General features: G+C 41.5%; 1 protein-coding gene across 6 annotated transcripts in view; it reads right to left on the reverse strand.

Annotated features, from left to right (window-relative positions):
- CAMTA1 (calmodulin binding transcription activator 1) overlaps positions 1-26,061 on the reverse strand; it is an 826,942-nt gene that overhangs the window by 781,134 nt on the left and 19,747 nt on the right. For 2 of the 6 annotated variants that reach the window (XM_047724086.1, XM_047724083.1), the window contains exons 1-3: positions 22,608-22,804; positions 18,239-18,308; positions 12,989-13,107 (exon numbers count right to left, since the gene is read on the reverse strand). In XM_047724086.1, coding sequence (XP_047580042.1) covers positions 12,989-13,107; positions 18,239-18,308; positions 22,608-22,670 — 252 coding nt within the window. In that variant the 5' untranslated portion in view covers positions 22,671-22,804. Of the gene's footprint in view, positions 1-12,988; positions 13,108-18,238; positions 18,309-22,607; positions 22,805-26,061 lie in introns of those variants that run through there. The other 4 variants (XM_047724087.1, XM_047724084.1, XM_047724081.1 and 1 more) reach the window with 3 other exon arrangements.

Below are 26,061 nucleotides of genomic sequence, written 5' to 3' on the forward strand. Positions count from 1 at the left end.
CTGAACTGCTGGAGGAATGGACTGTTAAAAATTACCGGAAAATGCATAAATATAAAAATTTTTATTAATAATGATTAAAGCATCTAACAAAACTGACTCTTAAATGGAACAATTAGAGTTAAGAAGTAGAAATGTTGTTCAACAGTACAAAAATAAAATAAAATCCTAGTATGCAAATTAACAACTGTCTTCTGATGCCGGGAAAGGGGTGTCTGTCACTACATGGTTTAAAGATAGGAAAAATGGAAAATGACTCTACTCTGACCTCAATTTTATAGATCCTGCTTAATTTCAAGCTATTTTAATGTATCCTTTCTCAGAAATGGGAAGCAAATGCCATTGCCCCTTTCTGTCGAATCTTCCTTAACTTTTAAAAACGCAAATATATTGGGGCGCCTGGGTGGCTCAGTCATTAAGTGTCTGCCTTCGGATCAGGTTGTGATCCCAGGGTCCTAGGACTGAGCTCCACGTGGGGCTCCCTGATCAGTGGGAAGCCTGCTTCTCCCTCTCCCACTCCCCCTGCTTCTGTTCCCTCTCTCACTATGTCTCTCTACATAAATAAATAGATAGATAAAATCTTTTTTTAAAAAAAAGGTGAATATATTTAAGTGTTTTCTCCCCTTCTCTTCTGAGAAAGCAGCTTTGGCAGCCCTTTCTAAATAAGATCCCAGCTTCCAACAAAATAGCATTCGTCTTGGGAATGCAAGCTGGTGCAACCACTCTGGAAAACAGCATGGAGGTTCCTCAAAATGTTGAAAATAGAACTACCCTATGACCCAGCAATTGCACTGCTGGGTATTTACCCTAAAGATACAAATGTAGTGATCCGAAGGGGCACGTGCACCCGAATGTTTATAGCAGCAATGTCTACAATAGCCAAACTATGGAAAGAACCTAGATGTCCATCAACAGACGAATGGATAAAGAAGATGTGGTATATATACACAATGGAATACTATGCAGCCATCAAAAGAAATGAAATCTTGGGGCGCCTGGGTGGCTCAGTGGGTTAAGCCGCTGCCTTCGGCTCAGGTCATGATCTCAGAGTCCTGGGATCGAGCCCCGCATCGGGCTCTCTGCTCAGCAGGGAGCCTGCTTCCTCCTCTCTCTCTGCCTGCCTCTCTGCCTGCTTGTGATCTCTCTGTCAAATAAATAAATAAAATCTTTAAAAAAAAAAAAAAGAAAGAAATGAAATCTTGCCATTTGCAACGACGTGGATGGAACTAAAGGGTATCATGCTTAGCGAAATAAGTCAATCGGAGAAAGACAACTATCATATGATCTCCCTGATATGAGGGAGAGAGATGCAACATGGGGGGTTAAGGGGGTAGGAGAAGAGTAAATGAAACAAGATGGAATTGGGAGGGAGACAAACCATAAGTGACTCTTAATCTCACAGGACAGACTGGGGGTTGGTGAGGGGAGGGGGGGTGGGGGGGTGGGATTGTGGACAATGGGGAGGGTATGTGCTATGGTGAGTGCTGTGAAGTGTGTAAACCTGGCGATTCACGGACCTGTACCCCTGGGGATAACAATATATGTTTATAAAAAATAAATTAAAAAAAAAAATAGCATTCGTCTTGGCCAGCTTCTCTGAACAGGCCCTGTCTCCCACCCAGAACAGGAAGAGGGTGTGGCCTTTCAGACTTTGTCCTTGACCTTCTGTGTTGGGCCTTTCCTCCCCCCCTAAAGTGCTACACACCCTTTCTTTAAAAGCGAACTTCTTCAGGCATGAGTTACACACAGAATGTGGTCCCTCAGGGGAAATTCTCAAAAGGCTTTTGGTCCTCCCTCTGCCCCTCCTCTTGCTCTCACCTTCTATCTTTCTCCCTCCCTCCCTCTCTAAATAAATAAACAAAACAAAACAAAACAAAAAAAAAAAAAAAAGGCTTTTGGTCACTGAAGACCCACTACGTGCCAAGTACTGTTTCAAGCTCTTCGGACCCATCAGTAAACACAGCAGATGTCTACTCTGCAGATGCTAGGCCTTTTTTAAAAAAAAATCACAGAACTAATAAGCAACTATAGAAAAGTCTATTGCCTTCCAATATACTAGTAATGAACAAGTGGAATTTGAATTTTTTTTTTAAAGATTTTATTTATTTATTTGACAGAGAGAAATCACAAGTAAGCAGAGAGGCAGGCAGAGAGAGAGGAGGAAGCAGGCTCCCCGCTGAGCAGAGAGCCCGATGCGGGGCTCGAACCCAGGACCTGGGATCATGACCTGAGCCGAAGGCAGCGGCTTAACCCACTGAGCCACCCAGGCGCCCCTGGAATTTGAATTTTAAAATACAATCTTAGCATCCCCCCAAAATGAAATAACTAGGCATAAATCTAACAAAATAAGTACATAATCTAATGAGAAAAAATACAAAACTCTGATGAATGATATCAAAACATTATGTAAACAAACAAAGAGACAGTCCATGTTCACAGACAGCGAGACTTAATACTGTCAAGATGTCAGTTCTTCTCAACTTGATCTATAGATCCAATGTAATCCCAACCTAAATCCCAGCACGTTATTTCGTGGATAGCAACAAAATGACTCTGAAGTTTACACAGAGAGGACAAAGACCCAGAATAGCTGAGTCAATACTGAATGACAAGAACAGAGTCAGAGGAATGACACTACCCAACTTCAAGACTTACTATAAAGCTACAGTAATCAAGACAATGTGGTATCATCAAAAGAGACAAATCAATGGAACGGAACAGAAAGCCCAGAGACAGACCCACATAAATACAGTCAACTCATCTTCGACAAAGGAGGAAAGGCAATACCGTGGAGCAAAGACCGTCTTTTCAACAAATGGCGTTGGAACAACTGGCCATCCACAGGCAAAAAAAAGAAAAAAGAATCTAGATCTACATCCTTCACAAAAATCAAATAAAAAATGAACCCAGACCTAAACGTAAAATGCAAAACCATAAAACCCCTGGAAGAAAACACAGGAGGAAACCCACCTGGCCTTGGGGGTAGCACTACTGTACCAAAGGTGGGATCCATGAAAGAAATGACTGATAAGCCGGACTTAATAAAATAAAAAACCTCTGCCCTATGAAAGACAAAGTCAAGAGAATGGGAGAAAATACTTGCAAAAGCACATCTCCTAAAGGATTGTTGTCCAAAGTTACAGAGAACTCTCACACTCAACAATAAGAAAGCAAACAACCTAATTAAATGGGCCAAAGACATCAAGAGACCAAGAGGAGATCTAGATGGCAGAGGAGTACTGAAAAGAGGTTCCATTTACCCATCTTCAGCGAAGTTAAAACAACAACAAGATAACCACTACACAACTACTGAAAGGGCCACATCCGGAACACCAGCACCACCAAATGCCGTGAGAATGTGGAGCCACAGGGACTGTCACTGTTGCTGGCAGGAACACCACCAGTACAGATACTTTGGAAGAGTTTGACAGCTTCTTATAAAACTAATCATACTCATACCATAGGATGCACCAATTCCACTCCTGGGTACTTACTTAAAGGAGCTGAAAACCTATGCCCACACAAGTTCCTGAACACAGACGCTTACACCAGCTTTATTCGTAACTGTCAAAAGTTGGAAGCAACCAAAATGTCCTTCAGTAGATGAAGAGACAAACCATGGTCCATCAAGACAATGGAGTGTTAGTCATCACTACAAAGAAATGAGCTACCAAGTCATGAAAAGACATCTTAACACCGAGAGTGACACATAATGTACACTAGGGACTCTGGGTGGTGGTGATGTGTCAACGCAGGTTCATCAATTGCAAAAAAGCTTCCAGTGTGGTGGAGGGGCGCTGGTGGTCGGCGAGACTATGCATGTTTGGGGGCACAGGTTGTATGGCAACTCTGTGTACCTTCCTCTCAGTTTGCTATGAACCTGGAGCTGCTCTAAAAAAAATTAAACCTTAATTAAGGAAAAAAAAAAAAGTAAACAGAACAAGTAAAATGGATGGCCTAGATTCGAGTGCTCCCGCTGCAGCGTCTCTGGAGGCCAACCCCCTCTGTCACATGCTCCCTCTGACTTTAGGCACAAGGGTCTCTACTTTCTAGCCCAAGTCAAGCTACTTTTAGGCTTCCTATTCTCTTGGACATGGAATCTTCTTTTTTTTTCCCACAAACTCCTTTGGAATCACAGGAAAATGAACTTAAGGCAAAATGAAGCTTGCCGCAGAATTCCACCCTGGTTCTATCACAGCCGCCCCACGAGGATGGGTGTGCACCCACGCCAATGTGCACGCATGTGCACGTGTGCGTGCACACACACACACACACCTGTTCAGTCCTGTCCAATTCCCCAGAGCCCCAGCTCCTCCTTTCCTCCTTTCTCCCCAAATGTAAACAACAGGTTCTGTAAGCTTTACATTTATTTCAACTCTAACACCCTTCGTCAGACCAGAGAACACACAAGCATACGAGAAAGCCTCATGAAATCCACACACCCTGCCCATATTCTCCCTTACAGAGAAAACACTCTCCCAAACACAAATTTATCTTCATCACATCCACCCCAGCCCATCTGTGGTTTCTCAGGCATCTAGAAAGGACTCCTTTGTATGTGTTTTTCTTTTCCATTTTTTTCCAGCTTTCTAAAAGCATTTAAACTGGAAAACTTAGGTTATATTTTAGGAACGTCTCTTAAAATCTTTAAGAGAACTTCATAGTTACCAAGATAACAGACCTTATCATTAGAAACATATGGAAGGTAGGATTAACAAGACAGGAAGGTGGGCAGACAGGTAAGTAGGCAGGCCACGATGGTCACCTTAGGGTTCTGCTGTTTTCAGCTATTTGGGCCAAATGGAGATGGGAAAGAAAGGGGGAGTGGAGATGATTCCTCATGCTAGCTTTTCAAAACAAGGTCACAAAAATTAGGATATGCCTCCACATACCCCTACCGTCACCCATACTTTAAAGGGGCTTTCTAATATAATAAGACATTAACCAATACTTTAGAGAAATACCAAAAAACTAACTGCATTCTCTCACTTCTAAGTATATGAGAAGACCCTAGAAAGCTCAAGTGTACCCCACATAGCCAAAGTATATCAAAATATACCTGAACGACAGAAGGGTAGCAGAGCTGAGACTGAAGTCAGGTGACTTAAGAATACGATTCTAAGGGCCTGAGAGTCTTCATCTAGAGAAGTTTCACGAGGAACCTGTTAAAAATACACATTCTTGGGCCCTACCCCAGACCTATTGGCACAGAAACTCTGGGGGTGCAGCCCAGCAGTCTGCGTTTTAACAAGCCCCTCCAGGTGATTCGGACACCAGCTCAGCTTGAAAGCTAGTGAACTAAAAAGAATGCCCCGCTTTCCACACATCCTTCCCTTTTCCAATCTCAGCTGACTTCCGGCAGGGCTCAGCTTCTCCTTAGGCAGAGTCATGGCCACAGAGTCTCCCACCATTACCAGAAAGAGCGGGACACTGCATCCCCAAGTCACCCACTAATGGGAGTTTGCAGGGCACACAGTTTCAGTTTTCAACCAAAAACTCTCCCCAAACCCTCTTCTTCTCTCAGAAAAACAAGGCCCCAACTGGATCCTCACCGGCACTTGAACGTTCTGAAAACAATCTCAGGACACAGAACTCTGTATTAAAACCTGGACAAAAAGACAATCTACTGATTTCAGCTCCAGCTCCACACAGGTATAGAAACTTGGAGGAGATATCAAAGAAGAACCCTGAGTCCCCTAAAAAGAGGCTGGCCGCCCCTTGACGGGGCTGACTCCGCCAAGTCCGGAGAGATGGAGAACCCGAGCTGCTGGGGTGATGAAAATGTTCCAGAATTACATGACAGTGATGGTCACGAGACTGTACTAACAACCACTGAATCACAGACTTTAAAATAAAAACAAAGGATGATTAACAGCAAAAAATGAATACACACACAGCCCAGCTGGACCCAAGCCTGCCCTGAATGCCCTGTGCTCCCTAACAGCTCTGAAAACAACAGTGATTTAGCCTCCAAAACTGGAGGAGGGGGCTTACGACACCTCTCTAAAGACCACTCAGCACAACCACGGCAGACTCAGACTCAGGACGGCCAGGTGGGTGGCTTACCTAGCTAGCACTCAGCTGACTGGTGGCAGAGCCAAGACGAGACAGAGCCAGTTCCTGATTGCCAGCTGTGTGCGCCTTCCAAGATCTCAGTGGTCCTTGAGTTCACTATGAAAGTTCTCACTTCACATCTTAATTTATAACCTGAAAAAATAAAACCTATAACCAATTTTCTAACACACAGATCCACTGCTCAAGTCTGTGGGCTATGATTACAACCGCCTGGGAACCTGTTTAAAGTTGTTCTCGGACTAATGAGAAAATCCAGAAGTCAACTTCAGACTAAATCATGTATTTGCACCGAGGTCTGACAAGAGACTTAGAGAAATGCCTGCTAAGCCAAAATCAGTTTCTAAATAGTTCAATGGGGAGAGGGGTGAGATCACTGCAGGGCACATGACAGTGTTGTGTGCCAAATTCAAAAGACCCTGCCTGAGAACAGTCACTGTTATAGTCACGTTACAAGAGACAATTTGGTTTTGGCAAAACATCATCCATCACACTTAATTAATGTTGTTAACATAAATTTTGTTAATTTTCTAGTCGTTTTTATGTAACATATATACATTTGAGTCTTATACCTACATAAGAACTCCCAACAGCTCAGAAATATATACTGAGTTTTTTGTATTTTTACATATTTCATTCATTCAACAAATATTTACTGAAAACTGACTATGGGCCAAGTATTCTTCCAAGTGCTCCGTTCTTAAGTAACACAATGTAATAAAAACCACTGGGGGCAAAACTGAGGCAGGTCCACAGGAATTTTCATCCAGAATTTTTTTCTGGGGCGCCTGGGTGGCTCAGTGGGTTAAAGCCTCTGCCTTCGGCTCAGGTCATGGTCCCAGGGTCCTGGGATGGAGCCCCACATCGGGCTCTCTGCTCAGCAGGGAGCCTGCTTCCCTTCCTCTCTCTCTCTCTGCCTGCCTCTCTGCCTACTTGTGATCTCTGTCAAATAAATAAATTTTAAAAAAAATTTTTTTTCTTTAGGATCTTATTCAAACGTTATGAACCTTACTCTACTCTCTGCAGGTAAGATCTGCTTCTTCTCCAGCTGCTCCCCAGGGCTAAACCCGCTTGTCTTGACCTCTCCTCACCCGTCTTCCCCCAGAGATGCAGAAGGACATCCACCCGCAGCATTTCAACACAGCCACTCTCCCGTCTGCTACCACCACAGCTAAACTGACACACGCTCTGATGACAGGCGCGTGCTCACTGGGACTTCAGTATCCGTCTACCTGACCTCATGCTACTCAGTGAAACAGACGGGTTATAGTTAACCCAACTGCTGCAAAATCATCACACTTAGTTTGAAATCTAGTACCATACACTGTACTCAAAAATCAAATGGCCTCCCTCTTAAAACCTGGCTCTCTGTGGTGCTGTTCGTATCTGCACTTTCCTACCTGCACCTGAACCAGGAGAGCCCCCGCCTGGACTCTGAGAATCACCTGGGACCATTCAAACTATTACCAATGCCAAAAGCCACACAAAACAAAGGCCAATCTCAGGGTTAACTAACCTTCTGAGTCATCAAGGCCAAACACCTCACTCACCTTCACAACACTAATGCTTTTCGGTTCAGCTTGCGTGGTGGAAATCTGCAGAGTGCTAAATGATTATCCCCCCCCAAAATGTGGGTCTGTCTTTCAAAATGAGAACATATAAATACACTAGAAAAACCAATCATTGAAAAAAATCACAACCCTTGAAACTATGACTCTGTAAGGTATACCAAGAGAAAAAAACACAAAAAAACACTCAAGAATCTATGCCCACACACACACAATGACTAAAGAAATTTTGAAAAGGCAGAAGTATTCAGGCATTAAAAAGGCAAAGTCTCTCCCTATAAAAAGCTTTCACTTAGGGGTTCTTTTCTTCCAGTTCTTTGGCACGACTTAGGCTGTACCAGCAGAGATACATGCACTCGACACAGACAGGTTTACCATTAAAAAAGATGCATTTAAGGGGCACCTGGGTGGCTCAGTGGGTTAAGCCTCTGCTTTCAGCTCAGGTCATGATCTCAGGGTCCTGGGATCGAGCCCCACATCGGGCTCTCTGCTCAGCAGGGAGCCTGCTTCCCTCTCTCTCTCTGCCTGCCTCTCTGCCTACTTGTGATCTCTGTCTGTCAAATAAATAAATAATAATCTTTAGGGGGAAAAAAAGATGCATTTAATAGGAAAATCTCTGATGCTATCACCAACTGAAACTTTTGATGCAACTTTCTTTACAATCAGTACAAACTAGAATTCTCTTTTGTTTACTTCCTCCAGAGAAACTTTACATTAGAGGAAAAACAAAGAGCACTAACAGTTCAAAAACAGCCACGCACAGAAGTGACTAGAACACTGAAGCAGAACATTTTCGCTATAAAGGCTTGTCCGTGCAGTTTCAGCTCGGCTCCAGAAGAGCGCCGTGTGAAATCCAGATCCAGCGACTGGGGGGATGCAGCAGTTGTATTTTAAGTCAAACAGCTAATTAATGGCTAAACAAAAGAATTTCGGTCTGGACAACATACATGGAGTACTAATATGTGTAATTATGGATAGTCATTTGTGCAATCAGAAAGTTGCATTAGCATAATTATTTCTGGCTCTGGGCTTTAAAAATGTTAACTTAAAATGCAGAAACCTTCTAACAGTTCACCTAATGAAGATGTGAATGCCAAACTGATTATGGAGTAAAGAGATGGTTCTTCAACAATTCTGCTCTGTTTAATACGCTCTTTCTCTCCTGCCCTGGATATAAAAATCAAGCCTAACCCTCAAGTTACACACAGGTTCAAAATTTCTACTTTTAATGTTTTTTCATTATCCAGAGCCTACACATTAATATTCATTAAGAACAAAACTACTTCCCTAAGAAATGAGTGTTACCTTTTTTTTTCTCTTTAAGTTGGCTCCACACCCAGCACGGGGCCCAACTCGGGAGCTTGGATCACACCCCCAAGATCAACACCTGAGCGGGGATCAAGAGCCAGATGTTTAACTGACTGAGCCATCCCAGCACCCCGAAATGAGTACTACCTTTAAAAAATACTTCACACAGAAGCCTGGGTGGCTCAGTCGGTTAAGTGACTGCCTTTGGCTCAGGTCATGATCCCGGAGTCCCAGGATGGAGTCCCACATCCACCCTGCATCGGGCTCCCTGCTCGGCGGGGAGCCTGCTTCTCCCTCTGACCCTCCCCTTCTCCTGCTCTCTCTCTCTCTCCCTCTCTCTCTCTCATTCTCTCTCAAATAAATAAATAAAATCTTTAAAAAAAAACACAATGCAAAACTATATTAGGTTTATGTACAATACTTGAAGATGTAAATAAAGCCAAACAATTCTATACAACAAAAGGATCAGAAGTCACTAAACAGCTGTGAGATCTTGAGAAAGTCCATTTGAAATTGTTCTTTGGAACAGAACTAGATAGGAAATGGGCTCTGAAATCAAGCCGCATGTTAGACTCCCGAGTCCAGCACTCCTGGGCACATAATTGAACATCTCTGTGGCTCAGATCTCTTGGCTGATACCCTACGGATAACCACACAGTCTGCCTCACAGGATGAATTCCAGGAGTAAACTTAAGTACTCACATCAAGGACCCTCCAGTGCCTCACAGCGCATGCTCAGTCCATGCTGGCTGCCGTCATTACTGCCACCACCATCATCACCCCTCCTTTACGCCTGCAAGAACATGGGCTAAGGCTGTGTGTGGCTGAGAAAGCCTAATCCGAAGTGATCTGTTTCTAGACACAACATTTATTTTGCAATTGCAAGTAACATTCAGGAAGTGCAGGAGATTTTATCTATTCCAATGCGTTAAGAAAGGTTCCAGGAGCTTAGCTGGGCCCTAAGACCTCCTTATCTTCTGGTAGCCTTCCTTTTTAGTGACGTTCAACTTCACCAAATATTTGCTTATCAACCCACAATACTAATCCTATGTTAACTCTTTTTAATCCAAAATTAAATGACAGAATGGATTTGCCAAGCACACTAATGTGGTTAAGAGTTGTGGGTCTTTGATTAAAAGCCAAGAAAACATAACAAGAGAACGAATGTTCCTAAGAATTAGTAAGCAACATACAAGAAATTAAGCTTAGAGAGAGACTGGCCCTAACAAGTATGCTATCTTGACCATATGAGTTAACCACTTTTTACCACTGTACCCTCATCAATAAAAGAGTAAAAGGAAATATGGCCTATCTTGTAACATTATTTTAAGGCTCAGAAGTAATTACACACAGTGCCCAGCCACCAGCACAGACAAGAGGGGCTCGATAAATGGCAACGCGATGGACACAATCTCACTGTCCCTCTCAACAAAGATACAGTAGCACCAAGCCACAGTCCTCCCTCCCAACCAGCGGGAAGCGGCCCTTCCTAATGGCGGTATGACTAAACTCAACTCCGTGAGCAGTTCAACGGACCTCACGGGCACCTCTGACTAAGCATGACTCTGCCGTAAACATGACCAAAAGCCCCAGCGAGAGACAAGCCGCCCCCAGGTTTAGCGGCAGCACGCAGAACGGCCGGCTGCAGAACGGGGGAGAATGCCAATCCCCAGCTAGACCGAGGAAGGAAGTGCTTTAATAGAAGCACTGATTGTTTTGTTCCCGTTATCCAAGCCAGTCTAAAAAAATTTTAAAAAAAAAGACCGGTTACCATCACCACGTAACACTCTGCAGAATTAAGGACTCCTAAGACTTCGGCTGTCACTCCAAGAGTCCTCTATTTTTCCTTAAGCCAAAAATAAACAAGAAAGGAAGGCAATGTCCTCTACATTGAAGTGAAATATGGGCCAGCCTTTAAATTCAGTTCTCTCCTAAGAGTTTTTGTCAGTGTTGAGCTGACAAATTACTGAGAAAACAACGGGTCACAAGGGAAAAGGGTGTGAGAGCCTTGACCCCTGCCAGCTGAGCCACCCGTCCTGCCTCCAGCCACCCTTGGGAACACACTTTGTTCACGGGCATTTCCAGCAGCAGTGGTAACTTGCACAAAACAATCCACATGTCTCAGACCCCCATTTTATGGTTCGCCAGTCAGAGAGGGGGCCACAGTTTCCTGTCTGGAAAGGGACTTTCGCAACACTGTGACCTAAATCAGTGGTCTCCAAGGAGCTGTGAGGGCCGGGGTCCTAGAAGAAAATACGAAACAACCCCATATTTTCCTTTTAAGCTCATCCTCCATAAAAACTCTTTATTAGATGTTTTATAATGTATCTGAACTATGAGTAAAGGGGAACACATCAATAACCAGAGATAAATAAGTTAGAGGTGAAGTCCTGTGCAAGGATCTGAACCATCTACCGACCGGCTTCAAGTTCTACAACTCCATCTCCACAAGACCCTAAAGACCACAAATTTTAATTAAGCGCCTGCTGTTTTCAAATATAATTTCAAGTCATAATTAAAAATAAATTGCCAATTTCACATAAAACATAATATTGAAAAATATATACCAATTATGTACTTTGCTTCATTTATAAATAAACTGGAGCTAACATACAATAGTAAGGCACCAGAGCCATGTTTCAGGGAATACTAAGAAACACACTAAGTTTTTAAATAATTCATGACCTAGTTATGACCTACTGAATGGCTCCCAAACCATACTATTTTGCTGACAGAGTAATGATCTATGATTAAAACTAATTGTCAGCATATTTACTTTGTTTTCATGTTTAAAATAGTTAATCAATGACTGATTAAAACAACAGGCCTCTAAACTACCTAATGTTTGTCAAGGTAGAAGTATTCTGTCTAAGGGGGAAATATAATTAATGCAAATAGTCAAAATATACATACCTTAAATGAAATGTAAAATCAGTTGAGACAAGGTATCAAAGCTATGAGGGTCTACTAAGTATTTAAATCTGCAAACTAGGATTAAGTAGACAGATTCTCACCCATATAACCTCTTAAAATTCAAAACAAAAGCACTCTAGGTCAGGAAGTTAGAACAGAATCATCTTTAAAAAGTAAGGATAAGTAAGGAGCACTACTGTCTTCTTGTGTCTTTTAACAAAACTGAGGGCCCAATACGGGGGGTGGGGGGGTGGGGGTGGGGGGTGGAGGGTATTTAACTTAATTTGGAAGCGAATGTTCAACCAGCAACACAAACTGACTTAGATCAACTTCGGAAAACCAGTAATCACAGCCATCTGAACTAAAGGAATAGAATTCCCAGATCGATGGACACATACCCAGTTCTCATCACCACACTAAATGGGTATTACCCTATGTGGAAATATTCAGATTTCAAAAATTAAAAGATGACAAGCAATCCACCCTTAATATGAAGACTCCCAGGCTAAGACTTACCAAAAACAAGAAACATCATCCAAAAAGATACTTTCATTCATTCTACTTTACCAATCTTCTAATCAGATGCCAAATACACAATCTGTCATACAGCCTCCATTCCTAATTTTAAAAATCCTATCATTAAGGTAAACCCATCAACACTCCATGCAAACTCTTTTCATCAGAGAGGACTGACAGCGGTTTTGCTAATAAGAAGCCTGCCCTTCCCAGTTCTACAGAAACTTCATACTGTCACGACACTGCACGTCTTGTGGAACACTGGAGCTGTCTCTTTATTAATTCATGACAACATAAAAACTAGTGTTTAGCTGAGATGCAGGCAGAGTTAACCACCAAATGCAAGACGCCAAAATGCAAGAGAATACAAGCATAGTAACTCGTGCTACCTTAGTAAGTCAGTGCACATTTTGTATTTTTCAACGCATGCCACGCAGATTACAGGTAGTTCAAGAAACAGGTTTCTGTTAAATCCAGATTACGATTTTCTCATTTATAATCCCCTAGTTCAGTATTCTTATTTTAAAACTAGTAAAAAGTAGTATACTATGCCAAATGACCTAACAACTTTGCCCTTAAAATAATTATACCCCTAAAAATAGAAATTTATCTACCTCATTAGTGTTCCAACGGTGCCTCTCTTTGGGTAAACTTGAACATTTCGGCAGACATTCAAGCAGCTTTTTCGGTAAAAAGATTTTTACATGACTACTATTGCTGTTCCCATGATCATCTATAAAGAAGAAAACAATAGATTCAGAGAAAATAATAGAGGAAAATCTCCTTTTAAGTATACTGGCAAGGTCAGAAACGGCAGCTTAAGTTTGGTCACCATGAGACCAAAAGCACCATTCCTCTCGGTTAGCAATGCTCATTTACACACTGATCAGATCAGGGGCAGCAGGGATCCGGTCGAGAGGCTCTAAAATAAGATCGAGCTTTTCTGCTCCGTGACAAGCGAGTAGACAGGGAATATCCCAGCAGCTGCCCATCCCCAGAACATTACTCTTAAAGGGTCTCCCACCAGGTTTCCATGAAGTACATCCGAATTGCAAAAGGATTTAACCTCACAAAACCCAGAAATCTTCTATCAACCAGTTGAAAAAGTTTTAAGTTTTTTAGGGAAGAGGAATTATAAAATATGACTACTTTATTAATAAGCTAATACTACTTCATCCCCAAGAATACAAATGAGACTTATCCTTTCAAAACCAAATTACAAATCTTATAAATATAAGGAATTTACACCTACAGGTAGTTACCTAGGTAAATATAGAGGCTGGTCCTTCTAGCCTAAACCTAAAAACATACCATGTTAATTAACTTGATTTGCATATACATATCTATATAAGTAGTATCTTTCATCAAAATATAACTCTCCTAAATTAGTGAGAGCAAACAAAGTTCATTACTTTCAGACAAGATGGTATGTCTTGTCTCCCAGATACCTTCTAGAAGAGATCATTTCCTTTATGTATTATTTCATTCATTCATTCATTTACAGGTCATTTCTGAGTTCATTCCCATAACAAAGTCCCTTTGCCTTGCTCAAAATTTCTTGCCAGTTTTGGCACACTTAGGTCAAACTTTTGAATTACACAGTCCAATTTTTTTTTGTAATGCTAAAATCATAGTTAAAATAACTTTATTCTGATATTAAAAGGTATAATAAAAACACTGAACTCCAAATCAAGAATTCAAGATTCTGACCCAGTTCTGCTACTTTCTAATTGTGTGACCTTGGGTAAGTTACTTAATATTCTCGGTTTTCTAAATCAAGGAGAATTAAGTAATCTCCAATTCTCCTCCAGGCATAAATCCCTATGAAATTTACTGCCATTCAATAAATTTAAATGCCTTACGATTAAAGAATCTTACATAGGCATACAGGAATTAGTTAATAATATTAAAAGTTAAATACAACAATATATCTTTCCAGTCACTTACTGTAATTTTGTTTAGCATAGCCTATTTTTTGAACATGTGAAAAACATGAAATAAAAAATTTTCTACAATCACAACAAAATCTTCTCCAAACATTTTTTATCTGATTAACACATTTCTTCTCAAAGGAAAGACCTTAAAAGAAAAATACTGGGCACAGAAATAAAGTCTGAAAAAATTTACTACATAATATGGAAATATTTTAAAGGGAGGAACTTAAGAGAACTGTAGCATACTAAATCTTTTTTTTTGATCCATGAACTACACAACCAATTGAATTATAATGCCCAATCTTCTATTTCTAGAGGCAGTATAAAAACTTGAAAAACTTAAAAACTGCTTAAAATTTTAACAGCAAATTAAATTAAACTTTTTAAAAATCTTGCTATGAAACCAGAAAACAAAGTGTTCAACTAAGAGAATGTTCATAGAAAGTTCTGTATTAATTACCCTCTATAAAACCAATGTGATATTATGTGCTTATGCACGCTCCCTGCACCTCATCCTCCCCAGGGAGGCACCGTGGGCCATAAAACTTTAAAGCGCAGAATACCAAATCACATGAGCCAATACCTCCCTTCTTTCTTCCTTTAAAGAGGTTTTATTCCCATTTTTTTTTAAATCTCCCATGATGTGTACAATTCTGGAAGTAGAGGTGAAATTCTAAAATCTATACTCGATTCAAACCGTCACCATTTACAGGATGCCTTTTACGAAAACAGTATTACACAGGTGCTCAATCAATGGGCTTACTCTGAACTGTATGGGACTAGTCATATCTCCGAGAAAACTTCTATTTAAAGTATAATTTTGAACAATGATGAAGAGAAGATTAAACCCCAGCTTCTATTTTTGTTTGTGATCACAACCTGACATTAAGTATCTATTCCTGTAAGCCTCCTTGAGGGACCCAGCTGTCCTGTGCCTGTAAAAAACGCACGTGTGTACCCCTACGTGTGTGTACATGTGTGTACATACACCTAGACTCGTGCTCCCGCCTGTGTACAGACACACGTGTGCACGCACGCATGTGTGCGTGCGCACAGGTCACGAGAAAGAGAGACACTCTTCTCCACGGCACAACTAGCTGCCACGGAAGCGGCTTCGGTCTTCCACTCTGATACCAAACCAGGCAGCGGAGAATTGGCCCAAAGGCTTTTTTCAAGAGGAAAAGGAGAGTGTCTGTATAAGCACGGTCTCAATCACGACTCCAAATACAGCACTTTATAGGGATGTGCAGTCATGGGTTCAAAAGGAAGAGGAGTATGACAGGCCAATGGGTTACCCTGAATCAGTTTTTAAACTGTGCTATTTCCAGAATTTTAGGTTCATGCTGAATATAAATTGGATGTTTTTTAGAAATATAACAATGGGTAAATTTTCCCACTATGTATTACGAAGATGGCAATTTTTATACTGGGGAAAGAATATTAGGAACTCAAACAGGAAGAATTTAAATTCGTATTTTCCAAATTTCATTTTTTCCAGTTACAGTGTGATGGGAGAGTAATTCTGCTTTTCATACTGGAAAAGAACTGCTCGCTTGGCCATACTGCACAAGCTTGTGTTTTTTAATTAAAAGCTGCTTTTTAGGGCACCTGGGTGGCTCAGTGGGTTAAAGCCTCTGCCTTCAGCTCAGGTCATGATCCCAGGGTCCTGGCTCTCTGCTCAGTGGGGAGCCTGCTTCCTCCTCTCTCTCTCTGCCTGCCTCTCTGCCTACTTGTGATCTGTCACATAAATAAAAATCTAAAAAAAAAAAAAAAAGCTGCTTTTTAATGTTTTTGGAATAACTATAAATGATACAGTTATTAGACAAATCATTGGGCCAGTTTTTTAAAAGTTTGTCTTAGTACTAAGACTATTAACAATATCTTGAGTTAACAGTGAAAGTAAGGTATATACCAGTTTCAACTGCATTTAAGCATTTAATCCAAATAGTTAAACTTTGACACTGCAACACCGAAGTGTCAACCAAAGACAGGAAAACATTTCATTATCATTATCTAGCAAAATATGTGTGTATGATATATGACTTCGCAAAATAGTTTTCTAACCTACTTCACAGTAAAAATAACTAGTGAAGCTCTTGAAACTGACAGATGATGTGGCTGGCTGACAGCTGTAATTCTAGAGAATAAACCATCCTTTCCAGACAACCTTTAAATATTTTCCAAACAATAATTTTAGAGGCATCGTACAATTTAACTAAAACTCTCTAAAATATGCAAAAATGCTCTTTCACTTAATTAGGCAAAAGGCAGAATTCTTATTTTCATGTTTTACTTCAAAAAACCAAAACTCACATTACCAAATCCTTTATCTAAATCAAAAAAGATATACAGAACTCTCTCCTTCGAACACCCTTATTGACTCCTGTACGGGAAATGTTAACTATATTAACTCTAACCTGGAAATGATAATATCCAATTTATTTTGATTCATAATTAATAAAAATTAAACAATTTTGGTTCCATGAATAATTATGAACACTGTTATTCAATCAAGTCAATTATGATTAATCTCTCAACCTCTAGACCAAACTGTTCAAAGTAAGTTGGTATAACAGTGTATCCAACTGCTGAATCTTATTGGGAATATATTTGCTCAACAACTTGGAATGGTAAAATTAAAAGAAAGCTCTACAATTTTTCTGTTCAGCTCTAATTATTATGTGCTTAGATTTAATTAGTAGGATAAGAACGGATTCAGGAAAACATAAGCACATATTGTTATATTCAAGTCAGCACAGCGTTCACAGCAGCAATACAGCCGTCACTAACCTAAGACCTTCAAATCACTATGCATCCAAAATAAATATTAATTAAGCAACAATGTGCTTAATTATGCACCAAGCATCAGTATGATAACTCTCTAAAAGAAATTCTCCAAAATGAATTACTCAATTGTAATTATCCAAAAGACTTTTGAAGTTAAAAAAAAAAACAAAAAACAATAGTTTGGGGTTTTGGGGGTTTTTGTTTGTTTGTTTTTCATAGAAAACATAACTAGTTTTCGCTATTTAACAACCCCTTTCCCTCTTCTTAGCGTGCGTGATCATCAAATCTCACCCTGCCTTTTTTTAGGTGGCCCAGGTTTACCCGCTCTCCCTGTCAATCATACCACCAAATCTCTGGTCTGAGTTTAGGTCAACTTCTAATGCAGGTTCAATAAACTTTATCATTATTTCACTTTTTCACTATTTAACGGGAATTTACATTTTCAATTTAAAAATGCGCAGGCAGAGGCAGATAAAGTGGGAGCACAGAAGCTGTGCAATCGGCAGCTTCAATTTAGGTCCCGGGGTGTCCTCTCGTGCTTCATTCCATTCAATTTCAATTTGAGCTGCACGTGATCAAGTAAATTTATTTTCTACTATTTATTAGGAAGTAAACATTTGCGGGACTCTACATCAGGCATACAGAAAAGATTTTACATTGCATTCTCTCACTTAATTTTCACAATTACCCATCAGGGCATAATTACCCCCATTTTACAGATGAAGAACCTGAGGTTCAAATTCCCTTGCCCAGGAGCCACAGCGAGTGACTCAAATGGGATTCAAATGTGACCTGTTGCTTTTCCCACAATACCACACGGCTCCTACTCGAAGTCACGGGAATTAGATACTAGAATTATAGAACTATTCTATTAGTATCTAGCATTTGCAGAGTGCTTTGAATTTCCCATGTGATTAAACGCTTTACCTTTTTGAACCCTCCCAGAAACTTTACAAAGGGAGTATTATTTTGCTACCCCCAGAAGGATTAAGTAACTCATCTAAGATCACACAGAAAGTTAAAGGCAGAACGCAGGTCCCCTAAGGCCCAGCCACAGGCTAGTTCCACTGCACTATCATGATGGAATTACTCTTACTGCCAAGCCCACCCCTTCCTGTAAGTCAAAAGCTTTTCGAGTCCTACCTTCTAGAGGTGGCACGGTGTTGAGAACACAGTAGGTGCTAGTTCCGCAGAATACACTTTGGGAAACGCTCTAAGGAAACAGAAAATAAAATGTAAAACTAATCTTTGAAAAAGATATATACTGGCTCTTCTGTGATATTCCTACCAAAGGTGCAAAACCTGAATCTAATCATGAAGAAACATCAGACAAATCCAAATTAAGGAACATTCCACAAAATGACCGGCCTGTAATCTTCAAGAGTGTCAAGGTCCTGAGAGTCAAAAAGGACTGAGAACTCCTCTGTATTAAAGGAGTCTGAGGAGACAACAGAGTGTGACCCAGGGTCCGACTGGACCTTTCTCTACAAAGGTCACCGTGGGGTCATCTGGCCAGCTGCCGGAGCAGTTGAGGATCAGAGGGTAGAAATGCCTCCGTGTTAGTTTCCTGATTTTGATCACTACAGTGGTTACAGAGGAGAATGCCCTCACCTCTGGTTTGCAGGAAATACGTAAGCAAGCCCGTGAGGACATATACCAGCAACTTATGCGCACAAGGTTCAGGGGGCAAAAAGCTCTTCCCGCTACACCTGCAATTTTTCTGAAGGCTTCAGAGTGTTTCACAATATAGGTGTGTAGAAAAAAGATAAGTGCTGGTGAACACATATCATGTGCAGAATTTTTTAATAAGGACCATATGTGCTGTAAATAGGAAATGTTTGCTAAGAACCAATGCCATATTCATTTTATAGTCGAGTCAGTTTCAACAACATCGCTAACCATTTCCCAACAGTGCGCCCAACCCCCAGCTCATTCCAAAGGACTTAACGGGTGCCAACTAACAGTACGGCGGTGCGGTAAGTCAGAAGGAGGTTGGAAGACCAGGTCTCTGCTCTCAGGTTGCTTCATGTAAATAAAATTAAACTTTTCATGTAAAAATCTACACAACAGTACATTTAAAAAAAGGAAAACAATTTCTGTGAGTCTTGCCAATTATTTTGGTCCTAAAAATATCCTTCTTCAGGTGCAGTATTAGAAAATTTAGATTATTCATCCTGCATTACAAACCACATACGTGTGGACTTAGGAAACCAAGGACAGTTTAGAAGTTCAACCACCACCCTTCGCATCTTATATTTAAAACAGGAAAGGCTCAGTTCTCTCACTAGCAATCCTTGGAAAAGTAAACTGACCCCTCCATATGACCTCATCAGAAAGGGGCAGCACTGGCGCCTCTCCTGCCTCACAGGGTCGTGTGGAGGATCGCAGGGCATGATGTGCGAAAGTGCTTGAAATTCAAAACCACAACACGAATACGAAGTGCCACTGTTTCCATGCTTAGTAAGAATAATCCTTACCAGTGTTAACATTTCCTAACAACTGAGGGTTCCCTGAATTTTTTGTGCCAAAGGGAGTATGAAATCTTGAAATCTGACTAAACTTGACCTCTACGAATTTTTAATTTTCCTCTCCTTACATCCATGATCAAGCGCTACACCACAGACTAGGTCTTTCTCCACAATGTGACTGCTAGCTATCAGGATAACCATCAGCTCCCTAATTATTTACTGTTTCTGGAAAATTCTTGTTCAAGGGCTTTTAATGTCTCTTTGTTTGATTTAATCAACAGTGGTACTTACTGACTAGCAACCTGTGGTAACACCTGAACCTAAGAATTCTCCCTATAAACTAAGGACTAAGCTCAGAATTCATGAAGCCTTTGGAAAATCAACATTCACCTCTTCCCGTGACTGTGCATGTGGAATTACAGGACATTATAAGGAGTGGCTGATGGAAAGCCGACAGCAATCTGACTTCGAGTAACATCTGTAAAGCCGCCAGCAACAGCCTTCTAACCACAGAATTCAACATCTCATCTTAATGTCCTTTTGGAATTGAAACTTGAAATTTTATGATGTTGAAAAGGATGTGCTACATTCAAGGCTTAACATTTTCTGGCTTCCTATTACCCAAAAGACAGTATAAGTTTACCACTTAACAAGACATCCTAATAACAGTCTCAACGTCAAAAGATTTAGAAATGACTCACATACAGTGGGACACACTAATGAACGGCTTCATAAAAAAGGACTTTTACACTAAACTTCAAAGTTCGACAACAGGTAAATGAGCAGTAAAACATACCAAATAACAAATCAGAAGAATTAAATGCTAAAAAAAGAAAAAGTAACAGAAATATCACAATCAACCATGACTTCTCTTCAAAACTGGCATAATAAAGTCTTAATTTAACCAGAAAAGAAACTCACTCACATAAACTGAGAGTGAAAGCAAGTCATTCTATCCTCAAAAACACCAGGTTCTCAAGGGAAAAAGGCTAAAACACAAGAAAACCTCCATGAGCAAAGGCTATCTTATATTGAAGACCCACAGGCCAGACTCTGGGATAGGCCTTTCATACCGAGGACCCACAGATCGCTTTCCAAAACCTGTTCAACACAACGCCAAGCCAGAGGTGGCTCTGGGTCGGAGGGGCACCCATCTGAGGGTCTGCAGAGTGGAGCCTCTATCCCAGTCCCACTAACTGCTGAGGTCTGAAGCAAATAGCTGGCCTCTCTGCCCCCAGGACAACACTCTATAAGTGCAAGTTCAAGGGCAGACAGATCTGGGTCCAAGACCACCCTGAGCTTCACATCTTCATGCCGCCCTTCCTGGCTGACTCTTGAAGTCAACCATCCTTCGGGAGCCTTCCAATGACAGGTCACCCTGCTGGTGCCATCTGAGCAGCCCGCAGTTCCCTCTGTGTCACAACTCCTTCTACCTGTCCTACAGATATTAAAGGGGCACCTAACGTGTGCCAGACACTGTCCCAGGAGCTGGGACCTAGCAGCGAACAAGGCAAAAAGCAGGGCCTACTCTCATGGTGCACCTGCCAAGGGGGGAAGTGAGTGGATGAAAAGCAGGGTAAATGCTGTGGATATACAATGGGTGATGCATGATGATGAGCAGTCGGGTGGGGAAAACATCTCTGAATGGACACCCATGCGCAGAGTGAAAGGCCTCCTCTACCGAAGCATCAGGAAAGCTGGCTTCTCTCATTACCAGATAAGCAGCTCTCAGCTCGGCTCCAAGTCAGTCATCCAGGGAGATTTTCTGAATGCTGATGCCCAGGCTGCAAGCCTGACCAGCTAAGTCAGACTGTGTGGGCTGGGACCCAGGCATCGGTAGTTTTGAAATGTTTCCAAGTGATCCCAAGATGTATCCAAAGATGGGAACCACTAAAATAAACAGCTGTGTGACTCTGGGCAACTCCCTACTTTAACCAGTTTCTTCAAGAGTAAAATGGGGGGGCTGACCTTCAACAGAGACTCTCCAACTTTTATGTGCATGCGGGTCACCTGAGGACCTTATTAAAAATGCAGGTTCTGATTCACAGGTGTGAGCGTGGCCCCGCCCTGTGCCTCTAACGGGCCCTGGGTGATGCCCATGCCATGATTCAGGGCCATACCCTGTGTACCAGAAACTAGAAGTTTTTCTAAAAGGTCAAGAATTCACTTAAAAAGATCCTTCCAGTTGTAACATTCCTCCATAATTCTAAGAATTCCTAACAGACTAAAAAAACACATTTGTCTGTTAACACAAACTGTAATACAAAACTATACTAGAAAATTCAAGCAAAATAATTAAAAGAAACTACAGGGATGGTTACTCAATTAACAAAGTGTCCAGTATCTCTAGAAGTACCCAAGAGGGGAGAAACAGAAGCTCTATTAAATATACTCCCTGCCTTCAAAAAGTACTCTACTGACTTGCCAGCAGACAGTACTAAAAAAGTGTAATGAAGAAACAATACATAATTTATTAAAGGCTAAAAGGAGCAGATGGTAGCAGTACAGAAACTCCATGACCATCTGCGTACCTAGCACACTCTCTGGAAGTGTGGACGCCCTTCAGCACCCCAGGTCAGGGGGTGACACAGAGTTTGGGGATGCTGGAATAAATGAAACAAAATGCTACATAATAAGAAGTGATTACAGGCCTTTGAACAGAGAAGCTGCATGATGAAAACTGTATTTACAGTTCTTTGAAATAAGGACTCTGAATGTTTAAGTCTCCATAGAGTCCCTTTAAAGCCAAGTGAGACCCCACACAGCTCATTAAATCAAAGACGGAGAGAGGCCACACTGAACCGTAAGAACTTGTATCAGTAGAAATGATACACTCAAAAACTTTTGCCACATATCTTATCATGACCTTCAACTGATTCTTGAAATTCACTGGTCGTTTCATATAACATGACATATAAATAGTCAAAATTGAAGCAGAGTCCGAAATTCTTAGCACTTGACTACACTCACCAGTGCTGACTAGATTAGTCAGGAAGGTTACTGAGAGCAAACGGTATCATGGCTCAAATACCAAAATTATTTACTTCTTGCCGGTGTGCAGTCCAAAGCAGGTGTTCAAGATCAGCAGAGAGCTCCCTTCGAAGCATTAGCTCTGGGAGCCGGCACCCTCCTCGGGTCAGCAGGCTCTTCTGCCTCAGCAGGGGCAGGCTGTACGCAGGACACACACCATGCCTGGAGGGTTTTCCGGGCCAGGCCTAAAGTGGCACACTTCTCTGCTCTCGCGCCATTGGCTAACATTTGGCCACAAGGCCACGCCTAATTGCAAGAGAGGCTGGGAAATGTGGTCTGGCTACATGCCCAGGAAGAGGAGATGGATTTCTTGATCCGCTAGCAGCCTCCTGCACAATGCCATTTGCGTGGGGGTTTTTTTAATTACAGAAGCAATCACTCCTTTCAGAAATGCCTTCTGTTAACCTACAACTCCACCTTTAATCCCTCAGGCTATTCAGCAGCTAAAACCAATCTACTAGTTTTTCTTGTCTGGTAAGTATTTTTCTAACATACTCAAAATAAGACTATCTCAAGGGCATCCTTAAAGGGATGTCTGGCTTTTGGTCCCGGTATCTCTTGTACTTAATACTTAATGTCTGGCACACAAAGGAAGCTCAAATGATGGTTGAATTCCCAGACGAATGACATTCCCAGAAGCTCATGGAAAAGAGAAAGAGTGGCCCCATGTCTTACCATGGTGATGGTGGGATTTAGGACGGCCACCCTCTCTCCCACCCCTAATGCTGCCCGGAACTGCCATCCATCCTCTAGTCCCCTAACAATCGAGCAATAAGCAACTTCAGACCCTTCAGAAAGAACTAAGGGTTAAAAATTCTCAACAGAGTTCACAAACACCAAGAGAGCTGATACTGAAACATTTCTGGCGAGAGCACAAGCCTGCCACACAAGAAGGAGCACAAGGTCTGGCAAAGGCCCTGCTCTGGAGACAGTCCATAAAATCAGGCTAATGATCTCTGAGACTGTACCCCTAAACACAAGTGACTTTATCCTTTTTCTGAACCACAAAAGGTTAGTGGGGGGAAAAGGAGATAGCGCAGGACAAAAATATTTTGTGCTCACATATTACCTCTTTTCAAGAAAATTAAAATATACCATAGGTGCTAGTATAATAACCCTTAAAACATTCCTGTGGGACAAAGACAAAATTAAAGTATGTACTCAAGTTAAAAGGAAAGCCATCTGATAAGTGGCTGACTCCCTACTACCAGGGCCAGCTCAATAAAAAAGTGAAGCCCTAACCTCTGAGGTAATTGGGGCACAAACCATTTTAGGCTCTCAAATTGAGTTCAACACCTAGAATTGAGTTCAAAAGCAAACAACTAGCTAAAACAGACCACAAAACAGCTGAAGTTCTAAGAAGCTTACCCAGGAACTAATAATACAATATATCAAGCCTGATTTATGACCTGAGAAATCACATTAATTGATTCGCTATTACCAGAGATTCATGTAAAGCGTATTTAAAGTGATTTCAGAATGAAAAAAAAATTATTCTTTCTAGATGTGAATCACAGTATCATTAGAATTTTCATAAATTTAATTTGGCTAGGAAGCCAGTATACTCAATATTCTGAAAATAATCAAAAAGCACTTATTAAATGTCCACAGTTGTACAAACAGATTCTAATAGAACATACTCAGAAAAAACTACATAAAATTTTAAATTACACTGTTTTAGCAGCACTTATCATTACTAGCACTAATGATAACAATTTTTTTAACTCCTCAAAGACAGAGCACTATAAAATACCAACAAAATCAGCCCAATAAACTAGGCATTTGATATTACATACGAGAAACATAAAATTCTGTTTTGGCCCCAGCAGGTAGCAGGCAGACACGACGCCTATTCTAGAAAAGGAGACACCACAGCATGGTTACAGAAACTTGCCAAGGCCACTGGCTACAAAGGAGCAGAGCAGGAACCTGGAGCAGGTCTTCCCACACACTCCTGTGCTGTCTCCACGAGAACAAAGGCTTTCTCCCTAAGGATCCAGTAAGGCTTCTCCACGAGGAGACAGTGCAGAAGTTTGGGCAGAGAAAGTACACAAGACACACTGACAGAAAAGCTAAAGCGAACGCAGACACTGAGGGATACCCCAGCATATCGAGTACCTAAGCCGGGCGTTCAGCATCCCAAAGACTACCGAGGAAATGCACCACAGGCCCCCACAGGCCTAGATGTTGATCCGGTGGAAAGATTTTTTACCACACCCTCTTAAGTATTTTTGGTCCATGAACTACAGACCACCCATCACCCATCACCACTTGCTACTGCCCCAAAACTAAAACCTCATCAAAACTAAAGGGGAGAACGACAATATTTCTCATAACAGAGCAATGAGGCGTATGCCAAAATGGCAGCCGCACTCCCCCGAGTGGAACTCAGCTATGTGGGAACCTCACCTAATCCACACACAGCCAGAGCTAGGAAGGAAGCCAAGACACACTCTGAGGCCAAAAGAGTTTTTTACAAAGTCCGCGCACAAAAGCTCCTACACCTCATTGTGAGGAGAGCTCTCTGATCCGTATTCCTAGCTTGATTACTATTAAACTACTCACAGTTCTAATAAGCTTAATTATCAGGTTGCCAAGCCCTAAGAAGATCAGAAACAACAAATGAGAAGGGGAAAGGATACCTAGAAACTGACAGATCGTTAGAAGCAAAAGAGTGACAAGGGACAGCAAGGACAGATTTTTCACAAACAATAAAAACTGGATACAAGGGCTTGAAAGGTACAGCAGTTTGGGGTCATTTATCACAAAAGCAAACACTACTCTAAAGGCCCTAAAAATAGCACAGTATTAAATAAAGCCCAGTTCAATAACTTAGGGACAACATAACAAACCATGTTAACAAGTAAAATGTACATTAAAGTCCGCACATCCTACTGAACCTGGGGCTGGGGAAGAAGGCACGGTTTAATAGCTTTGTCTGCATACCACTCTACATCCAATAAAACACGTCCATGAGTTACCTCGCTAACATCCTATGGCGAGCAAGGCAGATACCGCCACTGACCAAGAATTTGGTGGTGAATTATTCAATCTTAGCAAGGCAGAAGGGTTTATCGGTGGCAATTATAACTCGGTCTGTTAATCTGTCTAACAGGAAAGAGCACTTCAAGAGGCACCTACCCACCTTGTTAAGGGATAGAGAGAGGATAGGGAAGGTCTCCTGAGAAATGTCACCAACAACTGTATCCGAACACTCACCTGGACCTCCACCTCCAAAACTTCCCATCCTGCCATTTGCATCCTATAGGCCACTTTCTGAAGAACAGCCCTATGCCTTCTAGTGCCATCGTCCCTCTGCACTGTGGTGGACAAACTCTATGGTGGACCCTCCATGACCCCATCTCTTGATGTAAACATTTAACACTCACCCTTGTGTAACCCCTACCCTTGAGTGTGCAGCTGAACTAGTGACCTCCTCCCGCCCCACAGGTCAGGGCAGAGGCGACA

This window comes from Lutra lutra, chromosome 4 (genome assembly GCF_902655055.1).
Source record: "Lutra lutra chromosome 4, mLutLut1.2, whole genome shotgun sequence".
Lineage (NCBI taxonomy): Eukaryota > Metazoa > Chordata > Mammalia > Carnivora > Mustelidae > Lutra > Lutra lutra.